Genomic DNA, 13059 nt, shown 5'->3' on the forward strand with positions numbered 1-13059 from the left:
CCTCCTCTCCCAGCTACAGCTGATAACCACTGGTAACTGCTGCAATACACAACGTGTTCAGTCCCTCCCACCTCTGGAGTTTAGGACACATTTCCCATGGCTGCCGAACAGCCCCTCACCTTTCCCCAGCCCTGCCAGGGTGCTGCCTCTGCCCCTGTGGCATAAAAGTAGGGGTTTATGTATGGACATGATGGAGTGACTATGCACCATGCTTAGTAGAGGAGAGGGTGAAGAAAGGGGCAGGTTTCAGTCCAGGCCTGGTGAGTGTCTGGTCCCACGTCCTGGATAACCCCCTGCCAGGCCCTCCAGTCCACAAGACTGGCCAGAGTTTGTCCAAAAGAGATGACGAGCCTGGATCATGATGCCCTGTCCTAGCCAGCAGGAACAAGCCTCTCCATTTTCCTGCACCTTTTGTCATCCCCCACTTTGTAACACTTGGAGTCACGGTGGTTTCAGCAAACACAAATGCTCTTGGGCTGCAGCATGCCAGAGTTGGTGGAAGGGTGGGAGGAGCATGATCCAAGCACTAGCGGAGCACTGGCAAAGGGGACAAAGAGACAGGCAGGGATGGCTGGGGAGGAGGGAACAGAGCAGCATCAGGAGGGCTCCACAAAGAAATATGGATGATGTTTCTCTTACCCAGGAGTAACAACAGCACCAACAGCCCTCGCCCACCCCAGCCAGGGAGAGCGATGGGGCAGGAGCTGGGCTGGGTGGGTGTGAGCCTGCAGGTGGTGGGATCCAGCCCCACACCCACTCATTTGCAATGTATGAGGAGCTGACCATCAGCCACGAAGGAGTGGGGAGAAAAGGATGGATCATTATGGAGTGGGGAGGAAAAGGACCTGCCATGCAAAGGTGTGAACAGGAATGTAAGCGAAGGTGCAAACTGTTCAAGTGCTGAGGACTAGTATGTGTTTTGAAAGGAACCATTTCACTGGGCAATTTGCTAAAGTTGTGTGCAGACATGCATATTTTTATTGAAAAATATTAATCATCATGTCAACACAGAATATCCTTACTCCCAAATAATGTATTTTTTTTTTCACAAAAGGTACTAAATAATTTGAGTCACTGGGATTTGTGCTTCTGAATTACTCTGGCCTGACTCCTCACCAAAGCAGATGTCTGAGTCTCTACAGGCAGCAGGGTACCCAAATAGTCACAGTATCCATCAGCCATGTGTGAGTTTTAGAATTGCACAGAGCTGGCCATCCAGGATGTGCATGATATTGATGTTATAAAAAGCCATTTCATTAAGTTTCACAGACAAGGAATTTGTGGGGCATGAAATTGCTTTGGGTAGAGTGCAGATTTCCACGCCAAGTTCCAAAATCAAAACTTCACTGGCAGTAGAAGGGAAGCAAGAACGGCTGTCAGTTTTGTTTTACTGACACACCCTGAACTGTAGCAAACAACTGATTCGATTTACATGAGCATTAGACAGGACTGAAGCAAGATAAATCAATAGTTACAGCGAAAAGGAGAAAAGGAGAGCAGGCTGAGTGGCTGTGGACACAGGATGTGCAACTTTCTGGGGGATTTGAAGCCAGTGAAGCCAAGGCTGCAGCATCCCACATGGAACTCATAAAAATCCCCCTCAGGTCTGGCCAAATGTTATTCTGTTCAGCCAAACATTGTTTTCTGGGAAGAGCCAACGTCCTGGGGAAAAAAAAATGTTGCATTTTTATCATTCTTTTGGAACCTTCTTTTCCTTTTAGGCCAAACCTGTACTATTAAAACATCAAGAACATATTTCCTACTGCAGACTCTTCTTCTGCATGCTGAAAATGTAATGTTTATTACCCAATTTTATCCTGTGACTGAAACAGCTAATTGCCAGTTGCAGTCAGATCTAACAAACATCCCATGCTAATACTCTTCCTGCAGATCGTTACATATACACCAAATTTTCCCTGGCTCCTGCTCTCACAGGGATTAGCAGTATTCATTAAATATTCCTTAAATTCCTTAAAAAGCATTCCAACACCTCCCAGATTTCTGGAACCTAAGTGTCTTGTTTCAGCTATACATTTTATGCCACACACCTGAAACTGAAGCCAGTATTTTAATTGTTGACTAAGCAAGACAGGGGCACCCACTAGACTGAATGTCATTTCTTCCTCTGTGATCCAATAATCCTGAGATATCATATCATTCAACCTCAGAGATTTAAAGAATGTTCTAAGTATCATAAGGTTAGAACTGCTTTAATTTTGGCAAGATGTACAGGCTAAGCAAACTCTGTTTCCCCAAGTGCTCACTGTCCCCCAGGGTGCTCTGCACTGCCGTACTGCTGCCCCAAAGGCACAGGCACTGGGTTATTGTGCTCTGTTTTTTACATATCAGTTTAAAAAAGCTACCAGAGAATGGAGACAGATATAAGTATCAACTGAAACTGTTGTTCAGGTCCTGGGCCTGAATCAAGAACACTGTAAGAAACGGGAAATGCACAACATACACTAGGGTTGTATGCCCTTGTGCCGGCTCTGCAGCTTCTGGATCTCCTACGGGTCTGTGCATGAAGCTGTTAGAAGTACATTAAAATGCAAGTTCTTATGAATAAAAAAGTGATAACAAAGAGTATAATCATATGGGATTGTCTTTGACTATAATACTCTGTCAAGCTCACTTTGTGTGAAATCCTTCTGGGCAGAGTTTACTCGTGGCATTGGAATTTCTTTGCTGCTCATGTGGAGTTCACACTGAAAGATCTGGTAAAGGCTGATGTCATGGCCCAGTTACGAACAGGACTTATGATGATCACACTTGTTCTGGAAACTGAACATAAGCTTTTTTACTGTAAATTATGACTTTCATCCACAACGTGGTCAGCAGGATGCAAAATCTAGATAAGAACAAATGAATGTCCCCAGAAAGATGAGCCCCAGTGTGTAGCAGCCCCTCAACTGCTTAGCCAGCACTCTCACTAGACAAAGGAATCTTTGATCCAGGGAATTTGTTTGCTCCATCTTTTGGCTCAGCATCTCTGTGATCCCTGCAGTGTCACAGGTAGTAGTGTCAAGCTGTTAAACAAAGGCACAGCAAGACCTCAGCTGTATGATTTATTTTATTTTCCAGATCTTGTTACCTACTTGTTGATGTTCAGATCTTCTCCTCACCACCCTCTGTCTGTCAGATATGAAGTGTGAGTGATGACCAACCAATTCACTGATCAGAGGCAACCAGAAATGTGCCAAAGGAACCTTCGATCAAGAAATGATGATGTATCAAAATGCTCTGTGGAAACAACTCAACCTTGCTCTCCGATCATTTCTTTCTTGAGTTCATTTGCAACTTACCTGCTGGATGGCCAATTAGGGAGGTAGGGGCCTGTCTGCAGTCAAATAATGCCCACCATCTGATTCATCAGACTGGTGACACAGAACTATGAACACATCTCTGGCACCAATGGCTGTGAAATGCATAGCATCAAAGAAGGACTTCCTGAGGAACATCACTCATGTACATTTTAATTTTTTATTCAGGGTAACAATGAAAAGTTTTCTTGAAAAATTTTCAAGTAAAGAAGCAACATTATGTCAGCTAGTCCTGTAGGTCAACAGCAAGAGAAAGCTTCTTTCTGCTTGACCTCCGAAATTGTCACCTTTTGAGGGTCAAGAAAATCCTAGAAGCAAGACATTACATTGAGTACAGGACCTAAAAGCCTCCTTCAAGGAAACTTCTCTCTCTTCCCCTTTCTGATCCTCTTGCAAGCTCAGCACACTGATCTCCTGATGCCTTTTGATCCTGCCCTGGAGCCCCCTGCTCCCTCTTCCTGCCACACCAGCGTTCCTGCTGGGCAAACTGGGACCTCCCTTAAGAACATGAATTCAGCAGGGCTCCTGGACCCCATGTTGTCCATAGATTGCATATAGAACCTGACAGCTGGGGCATTTAAAAAAGCTTATTTGAGAGTGAAGGGAGGGTAAATATGAATGAAGCAGGCAGACGTGGAGGGAATAAAACTCACCATACTGTGTATTGACAGGGCTCTGTGTGCATGCTACTAAAGTGCTAACCTCGCACATTTTTTTCAGCCTCCCCCTCTTTGGCTCAGTACCCACAGGGAGGTGAAGGCTGGGTTAGCACTGGAGGCAATTGCATAACTATGCCACATGTTTTCTACTTTGCTTTACTAGAAGTGACTGGCTCTAGGCCCCACTGGCTCCCCTTGCTGTCCCTCCTGTCCAGGTAAGGGGTGTCCACACTTACTCAGTGACTCGAGGTCTGCGCCATGGTAAATAAAGCTCATGTGGGAAGTCCTGAGCCCCGAGTGTGGGACGTGCAGCTGGGTCTCCCCTCATGTCCCCTGGTTGCTTAGGCGAGGTCTTGTCCTGTCCCCTTCCAACCACTTGTGTCCAGCGCAGGGTATCCCAAACCAGGAGGGAAGTGCACCGGTGTAATGCACCCAGGGCAGGCTCTGTAACTGCGTTACAGCATCATGGCTCATACCCCTTTCCCTGACCTGAAGGGCCACACACGACCAGCTCTGCCCTGCCTAACAGGGTGCAACAGAACAAAGCAGAGATGCAGGGGAAAAGGTTAAACATGAGAATATCTGATATCCTTGCCCTGTACTCCATTAGGACTTCTTGTCTTGCTTTCCTGCAGCAGTCTCCATCTCAAAACTCTGGACAAACACGTATCAGCTGAATCCCAGCTCCTCTCTGCTCTGGGGCGGGCACCAAATGACATCTGGCTTAGCTGTGGCACGGAGAGAGGCCTGGGCTTGCCCCACGTTACCCAGCAAGGCAGTAACTGAGCTAAGCAAAAAGCTCTTCCCTCCTGCTTCAGGTCAGCCAGCAGGCTCTGGGCAGGAGGCCCCTGTGGTGCACGACCAGGTGCCCCCCGGCACAGCTGGAGGAGCCCCCCTCCTTGCCCAGCCACCTCAGCAAGCGGGTCCTGCACTGCGCAAATACAGCGTGGTCTGTCCGGCAGGAGGTCCCAGCGCAGCCTTCTGCTCTCGTATTCTAGCGAAGCCATTCAGAGGGAGGCAGTGATCTGGGGTTTCGGTTTTTTGTAGCGAAACAAACATCAAGTCTAAATGGCAAAAATCTTTGAAACACCTACATCATGTAAGTAAGACCTTTTTCTCTACTGGCACTCTTGCTCATGGCCTTGTGCCATGAAGTTTGGATGGTCTCTGGGAATGACTATCTCATGGCAACTCTGGGCACCAGTTCTGTTGTTGAATAACTCTTGGGAGATGCCTTTTTTCCTTCTGTCTGCTCAGTGTTTCTCTGTATGCAGCTTGGCCCATTGCCTCTGCTCCTGCCACTGAGCACCTCTGAGAAGAGCCTGACTTCAGCTTCATTCCACCTGTCTTGAACATCAACCTCGGGGCCAGCAGAGGGACCTTCATAAGATGCTTGTGCCTCATCTGAGGAGAGAGGAAGCCCTTGCAGTAACACCACAGCTAAAGAAAAACACAAAGTCTATATTCATTATGTATGTCTTCTAACGTGGTAAAGTTTTATCTGAAAAAAAGGAGTCATATGACTCAAAAATGTATAGTTAATTGGCCAAGTGCTGTTTTCAGATACTTTTTTAAATATTTCGGCTTTTCCTCTCCCCTTCTTTGCAATAGTCTGAGTAATACAAATGTATAAATGAAAACAGCTTTTCATTCTTTACTACATCAGGGATTATCTTATATACACAAAATACCTGTAAATATGCAAACAGCTACTTTCTTGTCTATATATTTTAAAATTATTAGATATAATTCATTAATTACTTGTAATGGCTTTAATACTGGGATTTCAACAACTGATCCTACTCTGTCTACTGTGCACTGTAAGTATCAGACAGACACACTGCACATTTCTCATGCCAGAGGGTTAACAGCATTGCTTGAAGCCTTTTTGGCAACATACAGTACAGGTTTCTTTTAAGGCAAGACAAAGTTTATACACAGAAGAGATGTTTCTTATGATATAGCTGGGAAAGTTGGATAAACCATACTTTGTAGAGAGCTTACCCTACAAATGGGCTAGTCTTACATCATACAAAATATAGTCAGAGGACTATTTATAAAACCCAGCTACTGATTGAGTTTTCAATTTAATCTACAAAGTGCGTTAAAATGAGAGTAATTAATCGATGCCTGTGCCATGCCTGAATTTACTCATTTGTTCATATGACACCTTTTCAGTTTAACTTGAAGTTTAGCTGATGAAGGATTACTATGGCATTGCATTTCATTGCATATCTTCCTGTATCTGCATGTTGCGACTTGTGTAGTGTTCATATTGTCTGAGGTTTTCTGATAGAGGAACTTCTTTTCACTATGGCCTGTGAAATATTTTGTCTCCCACACAAAAACAAGCCCTTTTTTATCTCTCTGGGTATTGCTGTTACTCCTATTAATTTATATAAGTAATTTTCCTTGTAAAGCTTTTTTGCCATTTGAAATAAATTGCTTTGGGTTTCTTTGCTTTAGATATATAGGCTGGAGGCTGGGGAAACTAGTATCATTATTTGGATTTCCTTTAAAATAAAAATACTGAAATCTTTTCTCATTTTTTTTCTCCTGAAGGATCTTTTTTTCAGCCTTTAGCTGAACAGCTAACACAATTTTGCCAGCCAGAGCTGTAAATGTAAGTCTCGGGTTTTACAGTGACTGTTTCCTCACCCACCCCCAGGCAAAGCTGATGTACGTACCAAAGAGAGACTTTGCTTTGCTAGAGTTCCTGGTTTCTACCAGGGATCTTAGGTGAAAGTGCATGGACCACCTTAGGCATGATACCAGTATCACCAAGAACTGTTTCCTCAGCTTTTTCTTTTAACATATGTCTTATTGAAAGACAAACGTGAAGTTCGGTTTTTATCGTTTACTTTTGGCTTTGAGGGCTGAGCATTGTGCTACAGACCTTGAGGAGGCAGACCAGGAACATAGCAGAGAAGCAGGTGCCTTTCTTGGGGTTATTTACATTTTGTGACTGTGGTTCCAAGCTTGCTTAAGACTGCTGGGACAGACAAGGATTCCTGCTCGTAGCAGTGCTGTGGTAGTACTAAGGGTATTTACACCCACCCACAGACACCTTTTCTTCCTGCAATTGCAGTGACTGGTAAGCCACCCTCTTATTAAGGGACAACTGATAGTCATCCAGAAAGCTGAATAATAGAAACTGGAAAGAAGTCAGAGGAAAATATACCATACATAATATATGGTAATAATATAGTATTAATTGGATTAAGATGATTAAAATTGCACAGCTCAATATCTTATTTTGTTTTCATCAAGAAGTATGTTTTCTATAGTGGTCATAAACTTGGAGGTGTAGGACATCATGTTTTTCTTTTGTCTTTGCTAGGCAATGCAGTTAAGACTGTATGACATAGGAAACTGCAGAATAAGGTTTGCTGTGACTGGAATTTATGTTTATGACGGCCTGTCTTAACTTATTAATTGCACCTTTTGTGTCAGTCAGTCCAACTCAAAATAATGCATTTTAAAGTGCTGGTGGAAAGGAACCTGTGAAGGAAATATTGTGGAGAATGAAATGCTCCAGAAAATTATAAAATAAAAGAGTCATAATGATATATTCAGGCAAAGTAGAAGCGCTCCTATGGCATCTGTTTCTTATTGACCTGGTGTCTTGCTCCATTTAAGTATGATAATACCTGGAAAGGAAATCCAATGCATCAGCACATGTAACTTACCAGTATATCACTGTAACCTTTCTGAGAATCATTTGGAATTAAGCTAATTTTCCCCAAGTGTTCTTTAGAACAAAATAAAATTTTAGAATAATGTTATAGTTTTAATTTAGCATTGGAAATAACTTTCAAAAACCCTCTATGGAACAACCAAAAGATGTGCTACCTTTAAAAGTGAGAGTGCACATATATAATCATTCATTTTCAAGCAGGATGAACCAAAATTAATTGCTGTCATTTAGTACAGAAATCCACTCTGCTTGGAGGGTTATAAAAAATCAGAATTAGGCATTTTGGCTATATGAACCATTTATTGTGATGTGGCCAAATTTAAATTCTTTGCGATCAACAGTTAGGTACAACAATTCGCTTAGGTTTTGTATCAGCTTAATATGGAGACTAGTCACTGAAGATATTAGATACGTACAGATTGCCTCTTGATCTGCCAAGTGTGCAGTGACCTCAGACACGTGTGAAGTGTTATCATAAAGGTAACATCTTTCCTGTGGTTAAGATCATGACTGCCAGTTCCCTGGAACCATCGCCACCTATGGCAAGGATGTTGCATGCCTTTTTCAGCAGTGTTATCTTTGATTAGACCAGCTAGCCTTGTTGGAAAAAGTACCCAGTCTTTCAGACACACAATCTCTCTCTCCTTCAGTCTGAAAAAGCACCTAAGAGCTTTCAAGCTAAGTAGAAGTTCAGACCACTTGTTCTGATTATGGTGAGAGGGGAACCAGCTGAAGCACCAGCTGCCGGAGCTAAAGGGTGGTTAGTGCTTGTGGAGCGAGTTGGACATCAGGGTGCCAGAGAGCTGGTTCCTGGGGTACTGAGAAGCAGGTATTTTATACCTTGTGGGTGGTAAATTAGTAGAATGAAGAAGACAATGGTGAATAGGACATCCATCAAATCACTGGTTTTGATGGTCCTGTAGATCTATGAATTTTTGGTTTACATGCTCATCCTTACGGTGTACTTTGCATGTGACCATTCAGATTTCTTTTTGGGTTCAGTTTACAGCAGCCTGAATGACAACAGGCAACTTGGGATGAGTCATGTATTCCAGCAAATGGCCAGGACACTATTGCTTTATTTACTAAAGGAGTTGAAGATGGGAGTGAGAGGACAGATGATAGGGGGCACTTCTGGAGAAAGATCTGTATGGTTTTTATTACTTGGTAGTTACACAACCACTTTTTCATCAGTGTTTCCATCCTTAACTGATAATCTGCTAAATCTTTTGGTTTGAGTATGTGTTCATTCCTTCTCCATATGACATTTATGTAACACTTCCCCCCCCCCCAGAAGACACTGGCTGCCTCCCAACTGTTTTCCTAACTTTTGTGGTTTACAAAAGGTGTTAAATTTTATTCCACAAGAGACTGTGCCTGAGTTTTGAATACCATTCTTAATCTTCCTTTCATCCTCAGACATGTCTCCTAGTCCTTTGCACTGCTCTTCCCTGCAGTTTTCTGGCTACAGTGCCAGAGTCAAGGCACGCTGTACAGCTGACAATCAGTCTTAACATCCACTCTTTTTCAAAGCTTAATCTACAGGCAAAGAGCAAATAGGGCTGCCTGTGCTGTTGTGATCTAACAAGCTCCCTTGCACAGAACAGAGAACCTCTGCCATGATGGTGGCTTCACACATTCAAGGTGGTTTGTGCTGAAGCATGTTCTCTGCTAGTTTATTCTTGCACAATAGAAATCTTCACAGGGATCATGAATCTCTAGGAAGAGCTTTACTGAATCCTTTCACTGCACAGGCACAGGAGGGCATGCTGGCAGCCCTATAGCTCCAGTTTTGTACTTTTCTGTGGGCTAGTGCAAACACCCCACTTTATTAGGATTCTCAGGGAGTGCACGTAGTTTGGACTGAGTATTTCTGTTCCATGACCTGCTGGAATTTAGTAAACGCTTTTTCTTACTTCAAATTCTGGTTAAGCTGCTACAGCCAGAGGTTTACAGAACACCAAGACAAGTGAGCATCACTATTTCTGAGTGACTTTGTTTACAAACATGACTCACAGCAGCACAGAGCTGAATCTGGCAAAGAGAAGGAGGAGCCTCCTGGAACACCTGGAACATCTGCACTCCAGGTGACACTGAATGACAGAAGATGATCACCATGCCAGGGAAGCAAGGATGTCTCCCAATGGCATTGTGCAATATTTGCATACTCATGGTGGAAACGGAACTTATTTCCATGTCTAAACCAGTACCCCACCTTTTGGATTGTATTCCTGACAGATTGTCTAACACATAGTAGCTCTGTTAGCAACTGTGTCAGCAAACTACTGCAGTAGTATGTCAACAGAAATGTTTCTGTCAGGGGGTTTCCTCTTGCTCTTAAAATACCTATAAACCTGGCTTTCGGCTTCAACAGTACCCCACATCAGAGTGCTGTGATTGCACGCTGCCCACAGGGAATGTTACCCTGTGTTGAACATAGTTCATCTCCCCAATACTGTGGATCTCTGGTGGGTTAAAGAAAGCAGGGTATGAATTATTCAAAGATTTCTAATATAAGCACTATCCAATAAATGCCCTTCCCCCACTTGGAAAGTCTCTGGCCAAATACTGTCCCTCTGTTCCAGCTCCTCCTTATGCCTCTCCCTGTTTCCGGATGGGCCCTGGCCCCCAGCCCTTATCTCCTCCAGCCCCTGGGCTGTTTGCAGAGAGCAGTTATAAAGAGGCTGACGGAGCAGAGAGTGGAGGGGAATTACAAGGTGCAGGAAAACTGCAGCACCGGACCAGACTGGGTGTCTGCCTGACCCGTCACAACCTGCTCTGCACCATGAGGAAGGACAGTCTGCACAGCAAACCAAACATCTTCCTCCTTCTCCTCTTCCTCCTTCCTGGAAACACCTCTCCCACCACAGAACCGTAAGCTACACAGGCAGAGGGGGGAGGGTGGTCTTACTGCTCCTTTTTTCCTTCAGTTTTCTTCTTTCCTGTCAAACAGCTGTGAGTTTCTTCCATTCCTGCCCCATGTCCCACTACTAGCCAAGCCCTGAGCTTCCAGCACAGCTCTGCCAGTGCTCCCCACTCCCACCCTGCAACCCCCTGGGTGTGCAGCCCTGGGACCCCACCCCCCCACCCCCCCAGTTCTGCCAGTGCCCACACTCCTGCTCTGCAGCTGCCTGCTAGTCCAGACCTGGATCCTTGCAGCACCTTTGCCTAAGTATATTCCTGCCTAGAAACCTTCAGGTGCCTGGAGTTTTGTGGGCATGATGCCAGAATCCATGTACTTACCTCTCCTGTAGTATCCTTGTTTTAATCACTGAGTTATTTCTCCCCGTTCTCCTGTTGCTTTCAAGCCAGTTTGCTCCCCTTTCTCCTGATTCTTTCAAGCCAGTTTGTTTCCCTTGGCAGCATGAGATGTACTTGTTCCCAAAGAGGATCTATGACCTAGATTCTCTTCCTCTGGCATGGAGCCTGGTGCTGGCACCCTCCCCTGGGGCATCTACCCCAGTGTTCTGCAGACCAGCAGCCTGGCTACAGTGCCCACTCTGCCGAGGGCCCCCAGGAGAGGAACAGCCTGGGATGGCACAGGAGGACTGGAGTCTGGCATCCCCACCCAGCCTCTCCTACCAGAGAGAGGTGCTCTGCAGCCTCTAGTCTGGACGGGAACAGCTTCTCTCTTCAGACCCTGGCTGCTGTCACATGCTGTGCCTCTTGCTGTGCTGGCAGAAGCGCAGTTCTCACCAACGTGGATCCCATAATGATGGCTACAGGGAGAGTTCATGCCCACAAGCACCGCAGTAGTGGTAGCAGCTGTAGCAGAAGGTGCAGCGTTACCGCTGGTGCTTGCTGTGTGGTCAGGGGTGAAGTGGTGACTGGCTCGGACTGAAGGACCTTTGACTCACACTGTTCCATCAACCCCTCATTCACCTGTCCTGTTTGGGTGCTTCTCGAGTAGATCTGCCAGCCAAGTTTGCTTTGAGGTCACGCAGAGCCCTCTGGTCTCCCTACAGTAATTTGATATAATTAAGTAATTAAGATTAAGTAATCTTAATTCACCTCTGCCCAAGATCAGGGAGAAAGGGAATGAATTCCATACTGCTCAGACCTCCTATGAGCAACATGCTGCTCTTTGTCCCTGACCTGAGCACCATCTGGGGAGGGGAGAATGAGGAAGGACTGAGGGGGTGAGGGAGAAAGGGGTGTAGTTGGGACCCACAGGATGGAGATAGGAAGCCAGTGTGTGGGCAGTGGTGTCTCAGCAGTGAATTGCTAGGTAGTAGGAGGGTAGTGGTTTTGTTTTAAGTGCTGTAGGGTAGATGGGGTGCTGTGAACACAGAAGGGAAGCTGCCCTTGAACTGAAGACAAAATGAAGCTTCCAACCAAGACTTGCTTACTGTGCTCTGCACAAGTAGGGAAATCGCTTCTTCGAGCAGCAGCAGTTGCTGCTATTTCTGTTTCAGATGTGACTGGCTGCACAAGGGACACAACTGAGGTTCAGATTATATATTAGAAAAAAAAAAAACTTATTCACCAAGTTAGAGCAGCACTGGAACAAGTGACCCAGAGAGATGGTGGAAACTCCATCTGTGGAGTCCTTTGCAATAGTCCTGTTCCAGGAGAGAAGTTGGAGAGAAGTTGGGCTTGAGATATCCAGTGGTCGCTTACAATTAAAAATTTTATGAGTCTGTAAAATACTGACAGCAAGATTATTTTTTTCTTGCTCTGGGTCTGTTCTGGAAGAATTCAACAGGAGGTTTTGTTCTCCTGTTCTGGTATGTGGTTGTGCATGCAAGCTGTTTTACAATGCAGTGTACATGCTTGGAATACACTGCATATGGTCAGAAATGCAAGGTCATGATGGCACTTGAATTGACAGGTGTGGATTTGGACCGATGGAGCTGATGAAATTCACTGCCTTCTTTGGTTGGGTGTTTGTTCTAGGAAGTAGCTGAGAGTCAATACAGACATCAGTCCATCTTAAGCTAGAGTATTACCTTCTCTATATACACAAACATCATTTTTGCCTCAGCCACTTTCTCTAGGGTCTCCTGCCACTCCTTGATTCCTGTTTCTGACAGAGTCACTGCCTCTGCTGTCAGAACAGTTCACTGCATGCAGGGAGGCTTCTGAGGTCTCTTGGGCAGCCCAAGTGCTTTTTGTCCTGGAATGGACTTTGTCACCCAAGTTGTTTAAAGCTTCCATAGTACTTTAAATCACCCAACTCTTTTCACCAACACATCCCAAAACAGCTAAAGGGAGTTCTATGAACAACATATTTCACACCCTTGTTTCAAAGGCAGGGAAGCTGGTGTAGGGGGAACTTCTGTGCATTGGCCAAAATTTCAGCAGAACAGTGAACAGGAAGAGGAATGAGGCCAAAATCCCCATGAACTAGGTCACGCTGTCCCTTCAGGAGGCTGGATGTTAC

General features: G+C 45.0%; 1 protein-coding gene across 4 annotated transcripts in view; it reads left to right on the forward strand.

Moving 5' to 3' along the window:
* Window positions 1-10275: 10275 nt before the first annotated feature.
* Window positions 10276-13059, forward strand: part of LOC101922413 (alpha-2-macroglobulin-like) — a 40034-nt gene continuing 37250 nt past the window's right edge. For all 4 annotated transcript variants that reach the window (XM_055809077.1, XM_055809078.1, XM_055809079.1 and 1 more), the window contains exon 1: window positions 10276-10550. In XM_055809077.1, the coding sequence (XP_055665052.1) occupies window positions 10291-10550 (260 nt within the window). In that variant the 5' untranslated portion in view covers window positions 10276-10290. The remainder of the gene's footprint in view (window positions 10551-13059) is intronic.

This window comes from Falco peregrinus, chromosome 6 (genome assembly GCF_023634155.1).
Source record: "Falco peregrinus isolate bFalPer1 chromosome 6, bFalPer1.pri, whole genome shotgun sequence".
NCBI lineage: Eukaryota > Metazoa > Chordata > Aves > Falconiformes > Falconidae > Falco > Falco peregrinus.